General features: G+C 38.9%; 2 protein-coding genes across 2 annotated transcripts; one reads left to right on the forward strand and one right to left on the reverse strand.

Annotated features, from left to right (window-relative positions):
* Nucleotides 1-8,518: 8,518 nt before the first annotated feature.
* LOC140240667 (ras-related protein Ral-A-like) lies at nt 8,519-9,121 on the reverse strand. Its single transcript, XM_072320421.1, has one exon. The coding sequence runs from the start codon at nt 9,119-9,121 to the stop codon at nt 8,519-8,521; it is 603 nt and encodes a 200-aa protein (XP_072176522.1).
* Nucleotides 9,122-12,884: 3,763 nt separating this feature from the next.
* LOC140240695 (kinetochore-associated protein DSN1 homolog) lies at nt 12,885-24,086 on the forward strand. Its single transcript, XM_072320452.1, has 10 exons — nt 12,885-12,990; nt 14,882-14,921; nt 15,258-15,363; nt 15,863-15,936; nt 16,499-16,565; nt 17,398-17,473; nt 18,619-18,759; nt 20,233-20,380; nt 21,793-21,880; nt 22,310-24,086. The coding sequence occupies exons 1-10, from the start codon at nt 12,947-12,949 to the stop codon at nt 22,432-22,434; spliced, it is 909 nt and encodes a 302-aa protein (XP_072176553.1). The 5' UTR covers nt 12,885-12,946; the 3' UTR covers nt 22,435-24,086.
* Nucleotides 24,087-25,746: the final 1,660 nt, after the last annotated feature.

The following is a 25,746-nucleotide window of genomic DNA, read 5'->3' on the forward strand; positions in this document are numbered from 1 at the left end:
GATTCTTGGCACGTAGATTACAACTATGGTTTAAAGAGTTAACTGAGATACGCATACCGTATATGTACGGGCATTTCAATGAAAACATTTAAATACAAGGCACTGTAAATAATATGAAAATCAAACTTGATACCAGCCCTTATCGGCAACCAATAGAGACTATGGAGGACTGCAGTTATGATTGTGTTCAGATATTGTTTTGGGTGATACACGCATGCCGACTGATTTGGGATCAATTCGAGTCCCTCGAGCTGAGATTCCGGAACTGCAATGAGCAAACCATCATTATGCATAACAAAGTGACTGAGAATAATGCATGCACCAGTTTCTGTTTCGTTGTTCTATACACAGAAAGTTGTTTCGTTTTCCAATCCTGTGCAGGCACACAGAGATTTACAGAATTCAATCATCTTTGGCTATAACGCCATGGTCGCGTGCAAAATGAATGCAGCTTATCTAACTTAACCTGTAGTTACTGAATAGGGGACTACTGTATATTCAATTTATACATTATTAATCGGATGATAGAACCTGTCAAAGAGTAAATTGCGGATATCATATACCATTGTCAAATTCACTTTAATTCTATACATAGTATCAATGGAATGTTATGAACCACTTCAGCATTAACAATCATTATCATATTTCCCTGAAACGGCTGCATTTGTATGAGAGGGAAGAGTTTGGCATCATCTATAGCAAGAGTCGTGACTACAAAACTAAATACATGCTATACAAGGTTTTAGGATACTTTGAATCATGCCCCCCCCCCACCCAAAAAAAAACAAACAAACAAACAAACAAACAAACCAACAACTTAGTGAAATGTTGTACAATGTATGCCCTACTTCCATTAACCTATGATCTTTGACCTTTGAATACATGGCCCGCATTTTTTCAACGAATAGGCATTTGGATGCAACGTAGGTATTATATAAAAGAAAAAATGTTTTAGGAAAATACATTTAACCACTTCAGAAATAATCATGGAACAAATAGCAAAATATTGACACGTTCACTTCTTCCGTAATGACATGACAGAAAACTTTCCTCACCGAATCGTTCTGCCGTAATTCATGAGCAAGTCATGGATATATACTTAGTTCGATTAAAAGTATACATTGAGTCATTGCAAAAGCAGCTAATGAAAAGTATGCTTCAGAACTACATCATTGCCATTTATTCTATAACACTAATAATATAGAGTTATTGGTCCGCCATATTGCCTAACAGGTCGTTGTTCTCCTATCACTATACCACGTTTGTTTAGCAAATAAGGCACAGAATTTAATTTTGCACTTGTTGCCAAAGACTCTAATCTTCTTTACCGCTATTCCCAGACATGTATGCTGGTGCTGTATGAATTCGAAAGGGAAGCTTACAATATTCACCATCTAACAAGGCAAAAGCGAAGTGATGTCTCGTCCACGTATCGACTTTGTGATTACAGAGATTTTCAAATGGCATAGGCCTAGTTCATTGACTTTTTGACTGTTGACGTAGTCGGACTTCACCAATATTAACACTTGACAGCAATCATTAGAATTGATGATCTGAGAAGTGAATTTGGTGGTCATATAGCTCAAAAGTGTGGAAAGTTATTGAAAGAACACCAGAATACTATGTCGACAGTGTTTATCAGGTGAGATACAAACATAGAACAAGTTCCAGTGGGTTTCAGGAGGTTACTTTTCCAGCCATCAGGGCTATAGTCTAGCTGGTAAAATTGGGTCTTTGAGGGCATCTGGCGGCTACCCCCCCCCCCCCCCCCCCCACTTCTTAAAACGTCTGGCAACGGCCATGCATATATCATGTAAGTGTAAATAACAAGTTCCAGTGGGTTTCATTAGGTTATATTTTCAGCTAGGCTAGCCTAGCTGGAAAAAGTTGGGTCTTTAAGGGCGTCTGGCGGCTACCCCCCCCCCCCCCCCACCACTTAAAACGTCTGGCAATGGTCATTCATTTATCCTGTAAGTGTAACGAACAAGTCCCAGTGGGTTTCATTAGGTTACTTTTTCAGCTAGGCTAGCCTAGCTGGAAAAATTTGGGTCTTTAAGGGCGTCTGGCGGCTACCCCCCACCACTTAAAACGTCTGGCAATGGTCATTCATTTATCCTGTAAGTGTAACGAACAGGTTCCAGTTATTTTCATGGGGTTACTTTTCCAGCTAGGCTAGCCTAGCTGGAAAAATTTGGGTCTTTAAGGGCGTCTGGCGGCTACCCCCCACCACTTAAAACGTCTGGCAATGGTCATTCATTTATCCTGTAAGTGTAACAAACAAGTTCCAGTGGTTTTCATGAGGTTACTTTTTCAGCTAGGCTAGCCTAGCTGGAGTTGGGCCTTTAAGAGCGTCTGGCGGCTACCCCCCACCACTTAAAACGTCTGGCAATGGTCATTCATTTATCCTGTAAGTGTAACGAACAAGTTCCAGTTGTTTTCATGGGGTTACTTTTCCAGCTAGGCTAGCCTAATTTTGAGGGGTCCTTTTTTTGGCCCTCCTGGCCACACCCACCACCGATGACCAGCCAGACGTGCATTTCCATACTTAGGGGCATATGTACTAAATTGCTATATACATAAAAATTGGTAACCTTTTCAGCTAGGCTGACCCCCGCTGGCTCCCGGACTATAATGACCGACCTCGCGCTCTCAAGTCTTGGGCAATGTTTACATTGTAATAGTCTTATCTCAAGTCGTTGCAGCACTAAAACTCAGAGGTGAGGACAGTAATACTCCCACCCCAATGAAAATATCTGAGAAAAAAAAAAAATATCATTTTGCCCCCACCCCACCCCCCCCCCCCCCGAAATTTTCTAGATGTGATTTTTTTTCTTTTTGGTAGAAAACTGTTCCTATTTCATCTAAAGTGTGCACCACGCAGCCTTGTTGAATTTCATTTCTGAAAATGCAATTGATCTCCCTAACAGTAGTGGGAGGGGGCGGGGGGGGGGGGGGGAGATACCTCCTGATCCTCCCACCGTAACCACCTAAATTCCCAGCTCGGTCCTTTCCCATAGACTTAGTATACTTTTAAATTGATAGATTTCCGAATATTTCACCAAAAGTCTGCACCAGATCACCGCACTCACTTTTCCCAAAATACATACAGTAGTTCATTCTCCTCATTAGAAATCTTAATTCTTTCTTATCACGCCGGCCTTTCCCCACTTGGTCCCCCCCCCCCCTCCCATGAAAATGGGGGGGGGGGGGCAAGCACGTCCATTGACTAAATTATCCCGAATATTTCTCTGAAAGTGTGCAACTGATCTGTCACTTCGATTCCAACAATTCAAAAGTTCCCTTATAGATGGGATATCGTCTTTCAAATTATACCCTTAGCCTATAGGCCCCTGCTCGGTTCCTATCCATAGATTTAGTACTCTTTTTTGAATGACAATTTCCCAAATATTTCATCATAAATTGTGTATACAAGATATTTTCATTTCAATTTATGACATGCAAAAGCTCCCTCGTATATGAAAGGGGTTGGGGACTTTACAGTCTCTTTCCCATCTTCCCCTCTGCCATATTTGTAGGCCTATATAAAATTGATTATGGCTGCACTTTGAGGATTGACAAGTTTCCAAAATATTCCATTAAAAGTGGGCACCAGATCGTTGAATTTCAGGTCTGAAAATGCAAAATCTCCCTCATGAGGGGGGAAACCCCCTCCAACACCCACCACCCCCACCCCCAGAGAGGTTTATCATACACAGAATTATGAGCATGATATTGAAGCGAGTTGTAAGGAGCATGAGTATAGAGGGGGACCAGTCGTTTCTATCATAACTGTCTTTAATTATCGTTGACTTAAAATAAGGCAGATCAAAGAAAAGGTAAAAATACCCACCCTCCCAGTGCCCAAGATTGGTTTGCTCATTCTTGAAACTCTATACTGTCAGACTCTAAATCCGTATGTAACAATCATAGGGCAGCTGGACCTGTGCAAAATACTAATTGAGATGATATGGGTCATAGCAACACTTGTCAGAGTTAACGACTTATCGTGACTAATGTGACAGTCATGCATTTTCCTTTACTGTATAATGAAACAAAACTGATCAAGTTTGAGTGTAATATAGACACAATTCTGTAATGGGCATGCCGCCATCAAGGTGTGGCATTCACCCTGGAGCAGTCCTATAAATGCTCACAACACAAACTGCCAGTGTGACTTGTATCTTTATAGGCCCAACACCTTTCCAAACTCATGAAGTTTTATATCTCATCAAAGAAGAGAATATTTTGGTCCGTGCATTAATTTTGCGTTGTATTTATTGTGAGATATGATCTGACAGTCCTTTTATGACATTCATGTGGTGATTGTGGCATTTGTGTGTCAGTGTGTGTGTGTGTATGTGTGTGTGTGTGTGTGTGTGTTAGTTTCTGTGTGTATGTGCGTTTTTATTCTGATGACAGATGTGTGATGAAAAAGCTAAATGCTGTGCAAGATAGTTTGACAAAATAAAATCAACTTAATGTTTTGTTTGGAGATATTTTTCTGCATTTATTTCAAAATTAATGTTAACAATGGCGATGTGGAATACACCTTAGATGTCTTTTTGGGAAGCGGTGTTATTTCGGCCCTGTAATAAGATGATTTATGGCAATGTATCCATCCAAGTCTGAGGGGCAGTGTTGTGAGACAAGCCCGCATCAAGGGCGCCTTCATCAAGTTTACTGTCGTTCTTGCTTATGGAGACCCACTAATATCATTCTTTGGAAGACTCTTTTTTCTGTCATTGGTCGAACGGTGTACTAGTATCCGATCTCTTTTTGTTGTTTACTCACATTTTGAATACAATGTACACGATGATATTTTCTGTATCACTCCTGGGGGCATTTCATGAAGCATTTTGTCCGACAAAGTTGTCCGACAAATTTGCTCTCAGCCAATCAGATGCAAGGATTTCAGTAGCTTGTAACAGTTTGTCAGAAAAATATCCGACCAAAACGCTTCATGAAATCATGGACCTACATGCCCCCAATGATTTGTGTCTGGTTCTTGTTTTTGAGTGGTTTGTTGTTGCTGTTGTGTATATGCGCGCGTGTATGCGTGTTATCTATTCATAATTATGCAGTTTTTATTCATCTTTCAGCATCAATCTTTATCTAGCAGCGCACTATCTCATACAGAATTTGATTCTCTGTCTCTCCTTCTATACTTCTCTTCTCTCTCTCACGCACACACCTACACACACACACACACACACACGCACACACACACACACACACACACACACACACACCAGTGGCGGATCGGGGGGGGGGGGGCACTTGGCGCGCCCCCGGCCCTTTAATTTTTGTTGAAACAAAAGAAATAACAAGAAAAAAATCAAGGGGCGCACGCGCCCCTCCTCCTATTTTGTAAAGGCGCCAACTCTTAACGGAATTCCTGGATCCGCCCTTACAAACAAACACATATGCACACACGCTTTATAACTCACGCCCTCTTCACTCTCCTTTCCTCTCTCTCTGTCCCTCACAATATTCTCTATCTTTAAAATGTATAACATATTATTATTATTATGATCAAATACTAGTACTGGATATAAGCATATTCAATGTCAGGGTACAAGACGTACAAAGATCGGTATCTTGTCACGCTATAAATCGACGATTACCTCATTAGTTTACCAACTAACTATACAGCTGATGTCGGCTGAAAGAAAACCAACACTGCGTTCTGACGTTCGATGTGACGACAACGTTATCCTTGGCTCTTTCATTTCATTCTTTTTAATGATAGAACATTTTTTTTTCTATAGTTCACTGACTAAAACTCTGTCATTAGTTATCGGCTTTTGAGAGCATACAGCAGCGTAATATTGTATGCATACACAACAACATTGACACCGACACTTCCATAATTGCATCACCAATGGATTTTTTCCCTGTTTTTCTGTGCTTATATAGGGTTCTCTCTATGTCTTAATGCTACCTACCCAATAAGTATACTTTGGATAAGAAACAAAATGGGGTGGGGCCGCTGGAAATGGCCCAACAACCAAACTGTTTCATTTCTTGCTGTCTGAAGTCGTAACTTCTTACTGGTTGTCAAGAAGTCATTTCTTTGGAGCGCGTTGCAGAGTGATGCATATAGTACGGACCGCCGTCTTTTTTAGGGTCATTATTCATGTCACAGCATTTTTTTAAGTACCTCTCGAGTTTGATCAAGAATTAAGAATGGTTTTTATTTTTAATGACCACTTGGAAAGCATTATTAAAGGGATGATTAGTTGATATAAGGATTCAGCATCACCTTTTGGGAGATACTTTGAAACCACTTTATAATTAATGTTAAAGGGCATACAATTTTAAGATGAATTCAACGTTTATTTGATGAAAATCGGTTTTGAAATGGATAAGATATCAAATAACAAATTAAAACAAAGCGATCCTGAAAAAGGTTGGTCTCCGCTCTAATATAAGGATCGCCTTGTTTTGGATACCTCAACCATTTCAAAACTAGTCATGTATTATGCTCTTTCATATTTTCTCTTTCTTCATTAAAACAACAACAACAACATCAACAACAACAACAACAACATATTTTACAAAAGGTTCCTCATTATCTTTAAAAAAAAAGTTATCAAAAAACGTTGGAAACCTGAAGCCCAATCTCATCCGAAACTATATATACCAACCATTAGCACTAACTTTTAATGCTTCATGAGCAAACCGTGGGACCTACAGTCATGGAAACAAATTATTCAATATATGAGTTTGTCCTTTGGTGTAAATGGGTATAGAAGAGATTGGTATAATAAGCACAAATGATACAACAATAACGGTGCATTTCCTTAATTATCTTACAAGACAATTCAATGCTGCTAGCCGGCCTCTCAGGCGGCGCTTTGGTTTAGTTATAATAATAATAATCAGTTCCTATCAATATAAGTTTTACAAGTGTGATTATATAAGTGAGTGAACTTTCCCAGACTCATTATGTTATCACATCATACCACAAAATGATGATATTAAAAACCTGCCGACATGTTAAAATCAACTTTCACAGTCACTTTATAAGGATTATAAGGATAGTTGGGGGCTAAGGTTGAACCGGAGTCTTTTGAGGGTTTTTTCTTTATCATTCATTTTGGTTTGCCTGTTTTCTTCATGTGGCAGGATGAATCATTTCAGATTCCTTTATATGTCCTCCTGCTTTAAATCAGGTTTTGCCATCCTTCCTGTCTCACAGTCTGGGTCATAGTCACAATTTTCTTCTTTCATGAGTTTTAAGAAGTAGGCCTATACCAAATTAATGTTTAAACCCCCAACTGACATTGACAATGTTTACATCATTAATGATGGCATGGTCCGCAAAAGACAATGCGCAAAGATGTTGTCCTGCAGAACGGAGGGAAATCTTCATCAATGTTCTGCCCATGAAATTACGCTCTTTGTTGCCCTTGTTTCATCTCAGGACTGTCTTATCTTTCAATTTCGTGAATAAGAAAAATGACAAATAAATGACAAACACATTTTTTTTTAACTAAGAAGCCTGGACTTTTGCCTTTCTATTTCCATCAAATGATTTTGCTTAAGAAGTTAATGATGTCAACACACACACATACACACACAAAATCGAGTTATCTACAATATTTTAGAATAGCAGTTTACTACAGCTTCCGACAACACTTTCGGAGATGTCTCCGTAGTTTGTACGGTGTTTTCCTGATCATTCACAGAGTAAGAATCAATAAATAGCGCATAGTGTCAGTCACATCCTTCGTAATAATAGATAATAATAATAACAATATGAAATATTTATTTAGCGCTTAATACAACATGTTTCGAAGCGCTTTACAATGCTAAACAACCACATAAACAACCAAACAAACAAACATACAAATCGGCTTAGAAGAACAAATATACAAATGCATACTGGGCCTACATAATCATTAATTCTGCTCTACAAATAAATGAGTTTTGAGTTTCTTTTTGAAGATGTCAACGGAGGTGGAGGTCTGAATGTGAGTAGGGAGAGTGTTCCAAAGAAGGGGGGGGGGGCACAAACGGAAAAAGCGCGGTCACCATAGCGGTTGTGGGTGCGAGGGCCAAGTTTAAGGTGGGTTGCAGATGATGATCTTAGGTCCATGTGTGTATCCGGTCTGGGTTTCGATGAGATCAGGTCAGTTAGATATATGGGTGAACGGTTATGGATGATGTTGTAGGTGATGAGAAGGATCTTGAACTTGATTCGTTGTGGGATCAACAGCCAGTGCAGATTGCGGATGACAGGGGTGATGCGATCATACTTCCTAGGACAAGTGATAAGACGGGCAGCAGTGTTCTGTATATGCTGAAGTGGAGCGAGATGACAGGCAGGTAAGTTGATGAGCAAACTGTTGCAGTAATCCAGATGCGATGTTACAAGAGCATTAACGAGTCGTTCCGTGGATGCTCTAAACCTTGGCCTTACACTGCACAAAGTCCTAGTCCATAGGCATCAAGAGGACTGGTGATCTCGTCAGTCTACAAGTGTTCTTCTCTCTGTCTAATAGAGAAGACTCTGCTAAGAGTGCGTCGAAGTCCTTCGGTCACACGCCAAGTCATTCTGCCCTCTCTCGCCAGAGTGATGTAGCAACAGAGACTCATCGTCTTCGAGATCATCCAATTTGAGACTCAACAGTTGCAGGAGTTTTTCGAGTACATCCTTGACGCCCTTGCCAGTTTTGGCCGAGCAATCTTTCTGAAAGGTATTCCACTTTGAAAACATTAATTCTGCTTCAGGCTGCCGGATCTTTCGCTCATCGAGGTCCGTCTTATTGGCGACGACAAGTATCGGCATATTGTGACCTCGCTGCTCTGTGATTTCAGCGCAGATCTTCAGAGCGAGTTGATAGGAACCTAGGAAATCAGGTGAGTAGACAACCACAAAGAGATCGCAGCTCCTCGCCACTAGATTCCTCGTGCCATACGAATTCTGTTTCCCTGAAGAGTCCAGGATGTGCATCTTTATGGTAACCCCATCATGATCCACCGTGTGTCGATGTACATTTGCATTTGTCGGACTGTAACTCTCCTTGAATGTCTTATCCATCAGGCTGTCAATGACCGACGACTTTCCGACCCGTGCCGATCCGAGGAATACGACACGTTTTTCCAGAGACGGCATTATCGGTTGTCGTCGTTGCATGTTTGAAAGTGAATCGCTAACGTGATGCGATTTGCTAAGGTGCGAGGCGACTTTTATGTACGTCAGGGCCAGTCAACGCCAAAACACAGAGTGAAAATTTTTGTTGTCGCAGTCCCTTTTTGACCGCATGGCCATGTGAAATCATATAATGCTTGAGCCGACCATTTAGCGATTACTATGACTTCAGCGTAACTTTCATTTTTCTGACGTTGTAGGCCTCATTCTTCTCTGGGTTACACTATAAAGGGGCGGATCTAGGCTTTTGGTAAAGGGGGGAGGGTCAGGGGTGAAGTGGTCAACGGATGACAAGGTCTTCACAATTTGGACATCCATTCTGCCGACAAATCGCCTGACAAACAAACAAACAACAAAAAGACGGTAACTTCACGTATTCAAGAGTTATACTTTAAAACAAACTACTCCTATTGCACAATGTTTCATATGCACGAAAGCATTATTCTGCAAACTCTCTAAATAGCAACTTACGTTAAATAGGTTAGACAACGCGGAGCACACTCGTAGTTGTATTATCGTCCATACACGAGCCACCTACAATAGTTTATTTTAGCGGCGAGTGGGGGAGAGTCCGATTGGGGAGACGGTGTACCCTGTCTCGTAGATTTTTTAAAATCATTATTTTGCTATTTTGACCCTATTATTTTCCCGGCATTTACTAAATGGAGAGCAGGAAAAGCAGTTAATTTAAAGTCAAGTGACAGTTTAATACACAGTTATATCCATCCTATATCCCATTTTCACTTGGCAGTCCAAGGGGGGAGGGGTTAAAAACCCTCCACCCCCCCCCACGTAAAAGACTCAAAGAGTGAGAATGATTACTGAGAAATGTGATACGAAAGCAGTGACGTACGAACATGGTTCTCTGTTTATCAGGATGCCACAGAATATGGCTTGCTTATAATTCTCATCAAGTATATTCGATTTAGTATGGATTCAGTGAACGTATCTTGTTGTTATCAATGATAATGACGTCATGGCTGCTACCTAATTGATCGTGTGGAGATCTGCGTCCTCCCCCCCCCCCCCCAGGTAAGCTAATTGATGCTTTCCATGGAACAATAAGAATAAAGGCAGATTTGACACAATAAAAAACATGAATTAAGTTGCAAAAATACATTCATCTATGATTTGTATAAAATCCTTGAATTCTAAAAGATCAATAAAGGCTAGAAAAAAATGGAGGAAAATGAAGCATTTCCTGTCAAATCCAAATTCAAATGAAATGAGAGCAGTATTAATATTAACAAAGATGGTAAAATTTTGAACTAATTTCTCATATTAGGAAAATTACAGATTATATTTGGTTCTTTAATTTGTCTCATGAATTCTTAAATTACTAAATAATGAATGAAATAAAGATATTCTGTTCATTTAATCATCTTCGTTCCCTTACTCCTGTCATTTTGGATTTTGAGTTGACAGAAAATTCTTGTTTTTCCCCTTAAGTTTCCCACTTTGATTTTGTTTAAGGTTATAAAGAGGTAAAGAGAACGAAAACTAATTTTTGCTATTTCATTAATGTCTCTCATTGCGTTAAAACGGTCTTTTGTTATCATTGTTATCTTGAAGGGCATTTGCAAGTAAAAGGCAATAATATCAATCTTTGCAATTTTTACTTTTGTGCCTTGGAGGACAAAAACAAACGTGTTCACCATGCATAAAGCTTCCCTTTATATTGACTAACTAGGTTCCCGATTATCCCTTAACATGGTATATAACACATTGATTTTCATCAAAATCTTCTATGAAAAACATGAACTCGAAAAAATGTTTACTTTTTTGGCTGAGCGTATATATACGATCACTTCACAATTTAACATTGCATGAATGCCTGAAATAAGAACATTGCGTTTTGGCTAATAATTCAATTTATCATAACTTTATTGAAATAATGAAAGCTGAATACATCTGAAGTCATGTCACACATGTGTGATGCTTTTGATGTGCAATGGCACGTGATGGGAGACGGTACTAATTGCTCTTTTTGTTCTACATTACATCATTATAGATTGGCTGGCATTATACATTTTCGTCTGTGTATCGGAAATAACAGCATACGACTTCTCAGATTTATATGTCATTAAAAGCACGGGCCGTTAAACAGTAGTTTGTTTGTATAATACACTCGTTTTGTTATGTTTTGCTGTTTTTCATTTTCGGGCAAACGAACCCATTGCATTATTGGATCACGAACATTCCGAATTACGAACCTGATTTCACTTTCGGATTAACGAACCTTGTGGATTCGAACATCTCAATCTAATCACACTCACACACACACCCACCCACAAACACACACACACACACACACACACACACACACACACATCCTTCACCATGCAGGGCAATTACCCCCCCCCCCCCCCGCCTATGGTTAGTGATGAGGTTAGAGTAAAGGTTAGAGATAGGTTAGGTTTAGGATTAGGGTTAGGATTAGGTTCAGGATTAGGATTAGGGTTAGGGTCGGGGAAGGGTCTGGGGTAATTGCCCAGGAAGGTAATTGCCCTATAGACCCCCCCCCCGTTATGTTATGATGACAATAAGACTCATAATCATTAGGCCCTATATTCGTGATTATTTTGTTTCCATAACATAATAGATAATTATTTGTAATCATGAGCGACTCTGTAACCCCCTATCTCACAAGGCTATTATGATATTCTCCCCTCACTTCTTCTTCTTTTTCTCCTTCTTCTTCTTCTTCTTCTTCTTCTTCTTCTTCTTCTTCTTCTTCTTCTTCTTCTTCTTCTTTTCCGTGATCGTGACCACAATTTGCTCAAGATAATTCTGTCTGTTACAATGTTCTTATAGCATAGGCCCTATAGAAGCAGAAATGAACTGACAAATAATTGATGAATAATGAAAATAGAATACATGAACAGCATACAGAAAAACATTCCGGGGCCAGAGGCCTGCTACACAAATCTATGTCAATTGGGTTGGCTTCGACCGCCTCCTGAAGTAGACTATTATTATGTAGCTCCTTGGGTAAATGCCGATCTTCTCATGTGAACCAAGCGCATAAGTCTATTCTTGGTATAGATTATCCTCCGTCATTGGTATGTATACTTACGTATTTATCCGCCGTCACGGGTAATGGTATTGGTATTGACGGAAAGCAGATGCAAAGGAGATAAGAAATATTTGCTCAGGTAATCTAGTGCCTTACTGAATATCCGAGTTTGTTGTATGTGTGTACGTGTGTTTGGTTGTTGTTGTTGTTGTTTTCCTCGAGGAAATATCATAATTAAATAGTAAACAGAAACTGTTTCACTTTCAGTATGGTTTCCAGAGACTGTCGACACTACACCTAGGTCCTCATAGCTACAAGTATATAGATTTATATTGATGATCTACCATTTGTTTTCTGATATCAAGCTTCTCCTGCATGCAGTTATAATCCCGATCCTTCAAACACAAGTTTAGACAGAGCATTAGAACCTTAGAAAAGAAGAATAGAAAAGAAGGAAAAGGAAAAGAAGAACTGCGACCATCTATGTAGTATTCAGTATATTTATCATAGCATCCAAGAGGAAAATATTGCTCGACATATTCATCGTCATCCGCACGAGATCGCTTAGTGTTTGCTGCCCTCAATGTTCATTCTAGACATCGCGACCACTGAGCTCAGTGGTTGATCAGCTGCAGCGGGAAGATCGCTCTCCGCGGCACTTCTCGTACAAAGTACTGTACATTATATATACAGTCACAGTACGATTATACACCAACTCAAGTCGCGCAGTGACAAATACAGAGCTAAGTTAGAGGCGCCGAATTCAAAACAACATGACTGATTCTTGCTCTTCTTCCATGATGTCAAGCGCTTCAAGGTAAGGTCTGTTAATGCGAGACCCTTCACAACGTTTCGCGATTCTGAATTGGTCATTTGTGTAAAGAATATTAATAGTAAAAATTGCTCTGTTGAAATTATTTCGTGAAAATCATCGAACGGAATTGTATTGGACCGTAACTGGTAACACTAACACGGTGTATTAGCATTCACGTCTGTTCGACTGTTCGGGGTGTAAACACATAACCATGAATACATGATAACGACGGCCCGAACGCTTCGTGTTGAAAGTTGAAACACGAAGCGTTCGGGAGGTTAATACGACCGTAACGACCGTACGACCGACTCTGTCTATACAACTGAAAACCTGATAGTAAACAACCAAGATCAACAGCAAAACAATGATACCATACATTATAAATGCACACTGGAAAAGCATTTCGTGCATTTCACACATATTGTCAATACAGCCTATGTTAAGGTAACTTGGTTTGGGGTGTAGGACCTACCAACAGTTAGGTTTCAAAATTGCGACACAACTGAGTGCGTCAAAATAACATCCCACATGTTCGACGCAGTTATCTTGGCTTGGAGCGTGTAGAAATGTTCTACCGCAAATCGCATTTTCAATGTGCGCTTGTGAATTCAGAGTATTTTCTTTAGCACCTTAAAGGGAAGGTAAACCCAAAAAGCAATGTGGATTGAGTGAAAGCAGCAACATTAGTAGAACACATCAGTGAAAGTTTGAGGAAAATCGGACAATCGATGCAAAAGTTATGAATTTTTAAAGTTTTGGTGTTGAAACCTCTGGATGAGGAGACTACTAGAGGATATGACGTATGAGTGGACAACAATACAAAGAAAATATAAAGGAAATTCAACAAAAATTCACTTTTCTAGAATTATGAAAGAGCAATGGACCAACCTCTTTCAGAAAGCAGGGGGAATAATTGCTACCCCTAACATATGTCAATATCAAGTTGATGGAATTTGTAATTTTCATGAAAAAATGGATTTTTGTAGAATTTTCTTTATATTTTCTTGGTATTGTTGTCCACTCATACGTCATAACCTCTAGTAGTCTCCTCGTCCAGCGGTTCCAACGCCAAAACTTTAAAAATTCATAACTTTTGCATCGATTGTCCGATTTTCTTCAAACTTTCACTGATGTGTTCTACTAATGTTGCTGCTTTCACTCAATCCACATTGCTCTTGGGGTTTATCTTCCCTTTAAGGGCCTAGCGTCTAGGCCTACATGTGAGTAAAATTTCAGGCAAATTGTTATATATTTTAAGTAGGGCCTAGATCTATTTATTGATAGCTAGGCCAGATAGAGAAGTTGGAAAGGATACAAAGGAAAGCAGCACGCTTCTGCTTAGGAAACTACAGCAAGAGTAGCAGTGTCACACAGAAACACTGGAAACGAGAAGAGAAAGGAACAGATGGACCATGTTATTTAAGATACAGCGGGGAATGGTGGGGATATCAGCCAATAAGTACATCACATATCTGCCAGAAAGGAAAACAAGGAGGAAAAATGATATGCAAATTCAAATACCATTCACAAGAACGGATAGAACTAATTTTTTGTAAGGACTCCCATGGCATGGAATAAATTAGAAAATGATATTGATATAGTTAAAGTGTCGTGCATCGTTAGAGAGCTTCAAGGGGGCACTTACAGCATAACCACGCACGTGTATTCAACACCAAAGTCAGCGATATGCAGTGTGCTGCCCTGTTGGCTATAACTTTCAGAAGGTTCAGAAGGATAGAAAAAAACATAAGGGTGTCGATATGTTGGACACCCAACTATACATGTGTTACAGAATAAATATGTAGGCCCTATAGTAATTTGTTGAAATATCCAAACAGGAGATACACTGTAACATGTACATATCTGAATTCCATTCTGATTTGTAATTCAACAGGATGACAAGGAAACGCAAGGCAGACGTGGAACAGCCTGATGTAAGTAGTCTAGTTTTGCATTTTGAACAATTTGCATTAACTCTGCAGAAACATGTACTGCTGCAGTGTACATGTACATAATGAATTTCAAGGAAAACCTTTTTTTTAATGCAATAAATGCATTTATTTTCAGATGTAAGCACAATACAAAGACAAGAATTTCGTTTTCTTTTAGCGTAATTGCATTCCAGTTTTTTCCCATCCATTGTATCCATAAATTGTGGAACATTCTGTCTTATCAAAAAACAAAACAAAAACCTGCATTGTTCAGTCATCTTCAATAATCATAAGTGATTGCTGTGCTGTTGTTGTTTTTTCGATTTCCAAATCGATCAGGTCATGTCAACCATTACAAAACATCAAAAGAGACAAAAGCGACGGTCAAGCTTCATGAGGGGACGCTCAAGAAAGTCTCTTCCGTCAGTCCATGTTGAATGTTCAGGTAAGAAACCCGTCTTTTGTTGGGGAAATGACGTAGGCAGTGAGTTTGGACTGTGTGCTTCAACCATACCAGTCTGTAGGTGAAAATTGTAAATTTGTGGGAAGACATTGTCTTAAATTGAACGATCAGCATATCAATTATCCTGAACATTTAACATGTAGAACTTCATACAAACTTCAGTCATTTGACATTGCAAACCTAACACTGATGATGAAGGAATTTTCCGTTTGAGACACACAATATTTTGCATTCTGCGTTTGGTTAGATATGGCGAGCTTTTGTACTGCCACTGCCATGAGCTCCTGGTAGCAGTGCCCATATCTAATCTATTCATTGCCTACGATCATGGGACTTGAGAGAAAAGACAGAAGGTTTCTAAATCAATATATTCGTCATTTGTTGAATTAATATTACATTCTGCCTTTCAATCTCCTGTTTTGCCACTTTCTTGCATGGCTGCTGATCAATATCATTTGCATTCTTATCTTCAAAAATGCAGAAATCCACAAGAAAATTTCCACAGACCTCTCAGAGGAGAAAAGATTCGAGAAATTAAAGCAAGAATGTTTTGAGGTAAGCTTACTAATCAGAACTGAATGAAAGTATTTCTTGTTTCATGTGGTTAACTCATTATCTCAGATACATGCCATTCCAGCTCCAATAGGAAATAGGTGCATATGATGTTTGAGGGGGAGAATTTGAGATATTGTGAGAGCTGTTATTTTTGCAAGGGTTTAGTTTTCATGAAATTCACAAATCATGGTTGGACCTTGAATATTGACAACATGGTAAAAAATATTGCCATCTAATGCACTAGTGTAGTGAACGGACAGGCATTAATGCACTTGATATAGCCTGTATGTCAAATCGCAACTAGGGAATATTGTAAATACATGTACATGTAGGCCATTTTTTCTTTCTTTATAGAACTGTCGTGCAGAAAAATCATGTCTTTAAGAATATGTTCAAATATGTTGAAGTGTTATTTATGAAGTGATATCTGAAACAAAATTCAAACATTCCATTGTTGATTATCAGTGGAAGTTTGCTCCCTGAAGCCACCAATAGTTGAGCACTGTATAATCTGTGTCCAATGCAATTTATGTTTGTTTTCTTTCCTTCTTTTCACACACAGTACACCATACAGAAACTGCAGGCTGAGATACCACTGTTTGAAGCAGACCAGGCACTGCAATGTAGAAGTATGTACTATTGGAATGCTGCCCTCATTGTTTGAGATGAGCGATACAATGTAGCCTTTTTCAAAAATCTTTGCACTGTCGTTAGCTTTGACAGTCAAGAGCTAGAGAGCCAAAGCTGAGCACGTCAGCACAAAGACCTTTTGAGATCTGATTGTTATTCATGATGAAGAGAAAACCTAACCTTTTACCACTCCTACTATATACTTCAGTCACTTACTGATTGTTTCAAAGAATGAAATTGCTTGATTTGTCCTTTGGTTATCAGTTCCAACATGCATGCATGATCATCTTCAGACAGTGCTCTGCTGAGTTGGTCGTGAGTTTTGCTGCCAAACCCTGGTAGCAAAATTTGGTCATTTAAGGGTGTAAGTTAAGATATTTGTGCTGATCTCCTTATGCTCTCTGGCTGAGTCTTGGCTGTCACTGGTGGCTGACTAATCTCATGTAGTTACCCTCTGCTTGTTCATCTTGCAATCACTACAGTGAGAAAGCTTTTGACAAAGGCTATATAAGTTTCCAGTGTTGCATTGAGAAATTCCATTTAAGAACTCTTTAATCTTCATCCTCTTTTATCTTGTTTGCATACTTGATTAAACCTGGTCTCATATGTGACCACATGAATTTTGAGGGTCAACGACAGAGCTTGATAACTTGTACTACTACATAAGTTCAATCAGATTACGACAAGTAACTGTTTTCTATGAGTTTGCAAACGAAGTTTGGGTTGTTGTTTTACATATGCTTACATCTGTAACATTTTATTTCTGTCTGGGAGGAGGTGTATTTTGAATTCGTAAAGTGTACTTAAAACATTTTAACCCTTGACCACCAGTGAGGAAAGCATTTGAAGACACGTTGGTGGATGTTGCTGAGACTGGTATGTTGAAGCATGCAACCACAAAAACCAGGTTAGTCTAAGTACGTTTGTCAGAATAAGACTGTACGGCACACTTAAAGGGGCATAGTCCCGGTAGTGTAGAGGGCGCTGTTGATGATACTGCCGATCACCATTAGCATTGATACGAAGATTACCGAAGTTGAGCTGTCATCAAGAGTAAAGTGCATAGCTGTTGCTAAGTAACGTTGCCTTCGTTGTCTTCTCTGTGCATCGCGCAGTCTGTAGTAATGCCAGGGTGCGTGCATATGTGCTTGTTATTATGACATCACAAAAGAAGTTTGCTAAAGCTGTCATCCCCCTCAGCCGAATCATGAGCCGATCTGTGATCCGACCACTGACTACAGTGAATCGGACTTCTTCGGACTCGGGGAAGTGGGCCAAAGCGTAAGCGCTCAAGAGGAGTCGATAGTGTAGGTCTCTATAGGAAACTTGCGCCGTGTGCCCACGTACGCATTTGACTAAAACACCGGGACCATGCACCTTTAACTAATTGCCCATTGTCACCACAGCAAACTTTTAAGCTCTGCAACGGTTACCAATCTGGCTTGCTGACCAAATTTGTTTGTGCTCTGCAAAAATGCTTCGAAGCCACAGATGTGTATGCCAAATAATCATTCAAAATGTCTTTCAGTGGCAATTAGGGTAGGCCCATGTGTTGTGTATAACATTTATTACTATTCATTTGACTTGTGGCAAGTCCTTTAGAAGTTTTTGTCAAAGTTTACCTTAGATTCAACTATCTGAAGCAGAGTAATTTTTGTTGAATGTTTAGCTTGCACCACCAATTATATATGTATATATAGTCAAAATGAAAAAGTGTTTGAATTTAAATGCTCTTTTAAAAATCATATCATGTGTAGTATTTCCCTTTATCTTCTAAGAACTACAACCATCTAACACGAGGATCTTGGAGGATTTACTTACCTGGTAGTCATATGGATGGTCACAAAGGAGTGAATGATGGTATATATGCCAGGAAATGGCATCCATAGACAAGTTCTGTGTAGTTCTGACTGAATGATGTATTTAAGAATGGTTTATTTGGAATTAACCTTTATACTACTTTATAACCTAGAAGTCTATCAAGTAGGAATATGAATATAATATGAATGCATAATGAATCCGAAGTGACTGATAGAATGCTCTTTCTCACAGCTATGAGCCCAATCCAGCAAACCTGGAAATGAACGAAGTGGTGATCAAGATCCAGTCCCACATACGGCGACTGACGGAAGAAGGGGAGAAATGGGACAAGTTGTTAGAGGACCAGACGGAGGCAGCCAAGGAGGCTGAGAGGTAAGTCTGTGCAGTCCACTGTCATCTGCGGAGAATAGACCAGTTCAGAGATAGCAGATGGTTCAAATCACTCCAAATTTTAAACCAACAAAACGAAACAGTTTTAAATAGATAGATATCAACCACTTACACTGTATGTAATCCAAATTGCCTACTTCACTAAATGTTTGCAGTGTTCTTTCGTTGCAACGCAAAGAAACCATTCACCCATTGAGGAAGGACTGATTTTGTTACAACACATACACTGTATTTCCCATAGACGCTTACCCAAGTATACTCAAGACTTGTCCTCAAAGGCCCGAATTCACGAAGGTGGTACAAATGAAACCATGGTTTAAACCATGGACAAAAACCATGGAGCGCCAAGTGTCGCACGGAATATTTCGTTACGAAATCGGATCATTTCGTCGACAAAATGACCGTTTCATTAACGAAATTATCATTTCGTGGAGGAAATGTTCATTTAGCTACAAAATGTTGTCATTTTATTGTCAAAATAATCATTTCATCGTCGAAATGACTGATTTCATAACAAAATATTCCATGGGACACTTGGCACTTCATGGTTTTTGTCCATGGTTTAAACCATGGTTTTATTTGTACCACCTTCGTGAATTCCGGCCAATGGGTTAAGGCATTGTCCATGCCATTGCTCGTTACAACTTTGTGTCTCATAATGTTGTTTTTATCAGATGACCTTTATCTGCTCATGTGCAGAGTGTAATTTTAAACTGGTGTATTGAGAAAGAACATTGCCTGCCTCTCTGTAATACCAAACTCAGCCGACTCAATTAGCCTTCTTACATGATGTGAACTATTCCATATTATACTTGAGATTTTTTTTTGTTGTACCCAATTGGATTTACCTCATCCTATCATTTACTTATAGAGTGGATGCAATCTATAAAGCCTCTTATCTAGCCAGTAATGTGTCATTGTATTTTTTTTTTTATCAGTGCAAAGATGCAAATCTTCCCAAGCCAGACTTGTATGCAGACTTATGTCTTAAGTGATAGTAGTTGACCCAGGTTTCTAAAGAGGCAGTTCTTTCAACTTGGGTTGCTTGGGCCTACCTAAGATCTGAAATCAGTCGGGCATTCAACACAGCTAATCAGAGAAGACATGCAGGAGACACTCTGTTTTATGTTTGCTAACATGAAAATATGAATGTGGCATTCTATCTAAGAAAGATAGGTGTGAACATAGCACGTTAAGGGTTAAATACTTGTACTATCATTCAGTGATTGTTAACCTTTACTGAGCTTCGTTGGCTGATTGGCAGGCCAGCTGGAGTGCTTTCTTTGCCTATTGGCACAGATGTCTAAACACTATTTTTCAATGAATAAAAATTACCTCATTCCCTTTATCTCTGTTGTGGCAAGTTAGGTTATGAAATGCCTGGGCACATACAGGGTTAAAGAAAGGCTTGAGCTCATCACACAATACATTTTCGCTCTTCTTTATTTTTCCCAGACTTCATTCAACAGAAAGTGAGAGAAAAGTGCCATGTAAAGAGCCAGAGAGTTTAACCATCAAACAGCGGCGGATGCTGTCAGAGTTGCCTGACCTAGCAGCCATCATTGACTGGGCGGGGTCTTCCGCCAGGGATGTGGCTATTCAGGTAAACCTCAGTTTACCCTTTCTAGCATTAAGCTTCCACACTATCTACATAAATGTATCCCCGATTCAAAGACTAGTGTGAGCAGTAAAGAGGTTAATCCCCACAAAGAAAAAATATATCTCTGAAGTGCAGGGATTTTTTGTTTTTGTTTTTAAGAAAGGACTTTAGTGTTGCTTATGATTTGAATCGGGGGGGGGGGGACCATTCAATTTACAGTTAATATATTTTTTGTTGTTGAAAAATCATGCTTTCCACTGAAGTTAACAGCTTTAGTATGGCTTTCATTGTGAGGATTTCAAGATATGAAAGTTAAATACCCTAGTTTAGTACACTGTTAAGTGATGTACTATGTGTGTGTTCACAATAAGCACATTGTCTTGTTCTGTTTTGTTTGTATTATTATGGTATTTATCAGTGTGGAAATGGGTTATATGATGCACCCTAAAACTTGATATGAGAATTGACCAGACAAGGAATTGTCAATTGAAGACCCAAGAACAAATCAGATATCAGACAGGTATGTTCAATTTATTCTAGGGAAAGTTCATCAAGAACACATATCTAAGCAGCAGGCACTATGGAAATGACTTGAGAGTTATTAATTTTTGACCAGATATGTTAAGTGTAAAATCAGAGAACAAGCAAAACAGTAAATAGAAAATAAACAAATACCATTACTGTCATGAATATGTAATGTCGTCCTCAGCACTGTAGACCTCAAATGTTAAAACTCATGTATTTTACCCTGTCAATGTTTTGTGTTTGTTTGTTTGTTGTTTTCCTTTCCTGATTGTTGTCACAGAGATACTTGCAGTATCAGGGGCTGTGCTGAAATGATCTTGCCTTTAAATGGGCTTTTTGAGGTCTAAAAAGGTTTTATGTGTATTGGGGGGGGGGGGGAACCTGTCACTGACATTCCTAGACATGCTGTCACCTTCACAGACTCCTAGACTCCAGTCATCACTGCCAAGTAAGCTGTCATAAGATGCTATCAAGACTTTTTCTGTCAGTGAATGTTAAGTTTCCAGCGTTGCTCTTCATTGTTGAAGAGTGCACAGGGTTTGTGATGCTTTGTCCATGCTTTGTCTTACCGGATGCTGGAAGTGGCATGTCAACCTTGTTTAATGCAGTGTATGTTGAGCAGTATGACCTTTTGAATACATCTTGGAAATAATGGGCATTATTTTGAATTACGTTCACAAACTCCAAGTCTGGGTGTGGTGCAGATAATAGCAGAATCAGAATTGTGCAGATTATTGTGGTCTCGCTCCGATCTCACAACCAAATAATTTACTTTTTGTAAGGGGGTGTAAGTCTGTGACTTGTCAGTTAACCACTCGGATGTTGGCATACTGCAGAGGAGGTTATGATATACAATGTCATGTGTACCATGTCTCAATTGCCTTTCATAGATTGCCAAAATCCATCAGACAGCCAGACAGACAGCCTCCTTCAAGGACTGCTTACAGAGATATCTCCAGCAGGAGCTCAACCAGTTTGGTGAGTCCAGATTGCAGACACTGAGGCCCTTGCAAATCACTTGTCATCGTAAAGTTACACACCGTGCCAAGTTTGCATCCCTGCTGTGGTTGGGGGAAAATCCCCTGATTTTGAAAATCATATGTAAAGGCATCATATGCATTTAAAAAGTATGCATGCTTAATTTTTTTGCATAACATGCAACATTTTTAGTGATGTCCCTCAACTTTACAAACAATCTGGTGAATGATCTTTATCATTGAATGAACGTAAATGAAGTATAAAGGCTCAGATTGCACCAGGGAATATCTAGAACCCTTGAGCTTGACCCTGACCAGCACTGACTTTGAAAACATACAGTCATGTACGATAGTAAAGTTTTGTCGTGCAACATGCTGAAACCTGTAGACCACTTTGCGTGTAGATAAAGTGATGTGTTCTCTCTTCCAGCCCTGGAATCATTTGAAGGATTCAAGGACATCACTGACCCAAAGAGTCTTCTGGCTGGGGCGGGGTCAAACCTCAGCAGAGAGCCCACCGGATCGGGGCCAGACATGCAGGACTGTCAGACCTAGCGTGGATGAGGTGTGTATCAGCAGACAGGGGGATTTGGGGCAGACACAGCAGTATCTGATAAAAAATATTTCCTCCATTTCATACATACTATGTTGTAGTCATGCTGTAAGGTGGATTTCATATTCAAACATTTCATCTTGCACACCCAGATAGAAAGAGAGAGAGGATGAAGAAAAAAGACCTTTAGGTATTTGTAGGAACTAGCAAGATGGTAGGGACTAGCAAGACGAGTTAATCAAAATTTGTGGACATCATGGTTGCTGTAATCTTGTATTCAATTCATGCAGCTTGCTTCACAACAAGTCTTTTAACAAACTTGGCAGTTACTTAAGTCCCACAAAACCCATGAATAATTCTCTGGCTTTACTTCTGATACTACTCTCCAACATGTGATCATTTGTTGTTTGTTTTAAGCAAGGCAAAAGACATAAATGTCTGTAAATCACTATATGTGTATATAGCTTTCTCTCAGAACCTCCAAATAGGTCATGTGAATATGGCATCTAATGTATGTTATTACTTGTTGTGTATAGAAGAAGAACTATATATGAGTTTTCTTTAACTTGAGCAGATGTGTCAGAGTTATTCATATTACAGAATGTGAATTATAACATCTGGAGAAATGTCACAAAAAAAAAAACAACTTATCAGGAGAAGATGAAATAGCAATTTGCTGTTCATAGGAAGGTATTGAGGAGTATTGCCCAGGAGTCTGAGATACTTGACTAATACTTCAGCACTAGGAATGCAAATGTGATCATGAAAATCAAGGTTAGCATATTCAAAAAATTGGCATAATGTGGTAAAACCAGATTTAAATGGTCTCATGTGTATAAGATGTGATCAACTTCTTTGTACTGATGGTACATTGGGAAAGGAAAGTATGGACTATATTTTCCATTTTGGATGTTATTCCCCTTTCTTGCATTCCTTCTTGAATTCCACAAATTTGTTTAAAGAGGCATTTCATAACATGTAACTTTGGGAAAGTAAATTTTGGCGTGGCAACCCCCCCCCCCCCTCCCCCCCAAAAAACACACACACACACACACAACACACATTATAGTGTCAACATGGTCATATTTATGTTGTGCATCTAAAACATTCTACTTGTATGATCAAGTAAAACAGTGAAACGAGTATTACACTGTCTGTAATTGCTCCTGACTCTCATTATATAGATTACTGTGTACTGTAAAAGTGGATATTTTCGCATAAGTGATTTTTTGCTCTTGGCCAGGTAAGATAAGTTTTGCATGTTCTCAATTCAGTGTAATCAAGACAGGAAATACTTGAACTTACTGCAAGCATAGATATTCTCATGCTTTTATTTTTAGCGCTAGTTTCTGGTTGCGCGAAATGCACAAAAATTTCAACGCCTTGAAAATTTCCACTTGTACAGTACATGTGTGACCATTCTGTCTTGGTCTATCATGGGTATACAACCATCAACATTCTTATAAAATGTATATACTGATGTAAGATCAGTGCACTTTTAGATTAGATGATATACACGTGTATTGACCTCTGGTGTGACATACTCTAGGCTGTGGCCTCTGGGTTGTTCCTGTAAGATAGTCTTGTGTTACCGGTACATTCATTGCATGTTATTATGTACTGTGTCTTCCATCACTAAACTAAATATCATGGCATTTAATCTGGACCACTTCCTTGTTTTGTTTCCTGGGTGTGAAGGATGTGGTAGCAGTTTATGTTGGTGATAAGCATACGGTCATTGCACGGTTCATGCATTGTGTGTGTGTGTGTGCGTGTTTGTGTGTGTGTGTGTGTGTGTGTGTAGTATGTGTGTTTTTTGTGTTTGTGTTTTTTTGTGTGTGCTTTGGTAATGTACTTGGCATGATTTGTCTTCAAGGGGGCAAAAAAAAAAAGGATAATGGGGTTGTTATGAGGAGGGTTTTTGACGAGTACATGGAGTAAACATAAGTATCAAACACAAAGCACTTGATAATTGGGTTGGAATGTTGTAGCATAAGAATAGAAATTTGGAAAATGACAGGAATTCACCACAGATGTTAGTTTGAGATCACATCATTGATCAATGTCCAATTTCACATCATTCATATAAAAGTTGACTTGAGAATGAACCCTCAGTTAAGACTGAGAATGGAAGAAGATACATCAGAATTGAACATAGATCAAACAAAGTTAAAGAATTTTATTAGAGTGTCACACTATTGTAATACATATTGTATTGGGATTAACCGTATATTCAAATTAGCTGAGGTGATGTGATTCACAACTCCCTTCGGTTTGCGTAAAGAAGAGTGTATCCCAAGCAATGTTTTGGGTCAATGATTTAAAAAGCTACACTCTTTCAACACTGGGCGAAATCAACAGTAAAAATTTGACTGAAAACGGATGAAATATAAGGAAATTATGACATTTTGAAGTTCTGCTAATTTCTGCAAAACAGTTCTTGTACAGTGGATATGAGTATGCAAATAAGTGAGCTAACCATGCTATAACCTCGCAATTTTCCATCGATCATGTAAAAAAAAAAAAATGACGAAAATTCAGTGTTTCTGTCATTGAAGTCTGAAACATGATGTTATTCCTGGTTGAATAACTTCAGAATAGTGATCAGTTGGATATACCAGGATTTGAGCCTCGGGCATAAATGCATCTGAATGAAAAACTGGAAATTTCAAAATTTTATGTACCAACTATATTGCAAGTTGTGAGGGGATGACATGCTCACTTTGTCATTTGCATATTCATACTGACCGTTCAAGAAGTGTTTCCTGAAAAAAAAGTGAAGCTTCAAACTGTCATAACTTCCTTATTTTTCACCCGATTTTGATCAAAATTTTACTGTTGAACTCGTAATATTTTACTCTTTCTTATCAGACTAATTTATATTATTTGGACTGGATTTCCCCTTTTAGATGAGTGCACAGAATGCACATTTGATGAATGTTAAAAAAGAATGTGATAGTAATTTAGCGGTGGTATGGTATGTACATGTGAGGCCACAAAAAAAAAAAAAAACTTTATGCCAATATACAGCATACAAAACATTTTATAGTTATCAGAAGCTTAGAGAGCAGCACTGCCAATATTACTCATCATTTTATATATCATTGTATCAATCAAAAACTTCACAAATATTAACTTTCCATTTGTATCCATATTTTGTTACTATATTTGCTTGATCAACAAAATAGAAACGTCTATTATTGCCCTCTCGTACACGTGGGAAAACTCAGAAATTATGCAGTGGTTCTCAAAACGGCAATCCGCTGGGTGAAAGTGGATATCCGGGATACCGCGGTGGCCTTTTGAATGACAAT

This window comes from Diadema setosum, chromosome 17 (assembly GCF_964275005.1).
Source record: "Diadema setosum chromosome 17, eeDiaSeto1, whole genome shotgun sequence".
NCBI lineage: Eukaryota > Metazoa > Echinodermata > Echinoidea > Diadematoida > Diadematidae > Diadema > Diadema setosum.

What these genes read in the sequence shown, in the direction of transcription:
- LOC140240667 (XM_072320421.1), bottom strand. Translation starts at nt 9,121, where the DNA reads ATGCCGTCTCTGGAAAAACGTGTCGTATTCCTCGGATCGGCACGGGTC.
- LOC140240695 (XM_072320452.1), top strand. Translation starts at nt 12,947, where the DNA reads ATGACTGATTCTTGCTCTTCTTCCATGATGTCAAGCGCTTCAAG. An exon ending in AGTCCATGTTGAATGTTCAG is followed by an intron (nt 15,364 to 15,862) that starts GTAAGAAACCCG and finishes TCAAAAATGCAG; the next exon opens with AAATCCACAAGAAAATTTCC. An exon ending in GCAGGAGCTCAACCAGTTTG is followed by an intron (nt 21,881 to 22,309) that starts GTGAGTCCAGAT and finishes TCTCTCTTCCAG; the next exon opens with CCCTGGAATCATTTGAAGGA.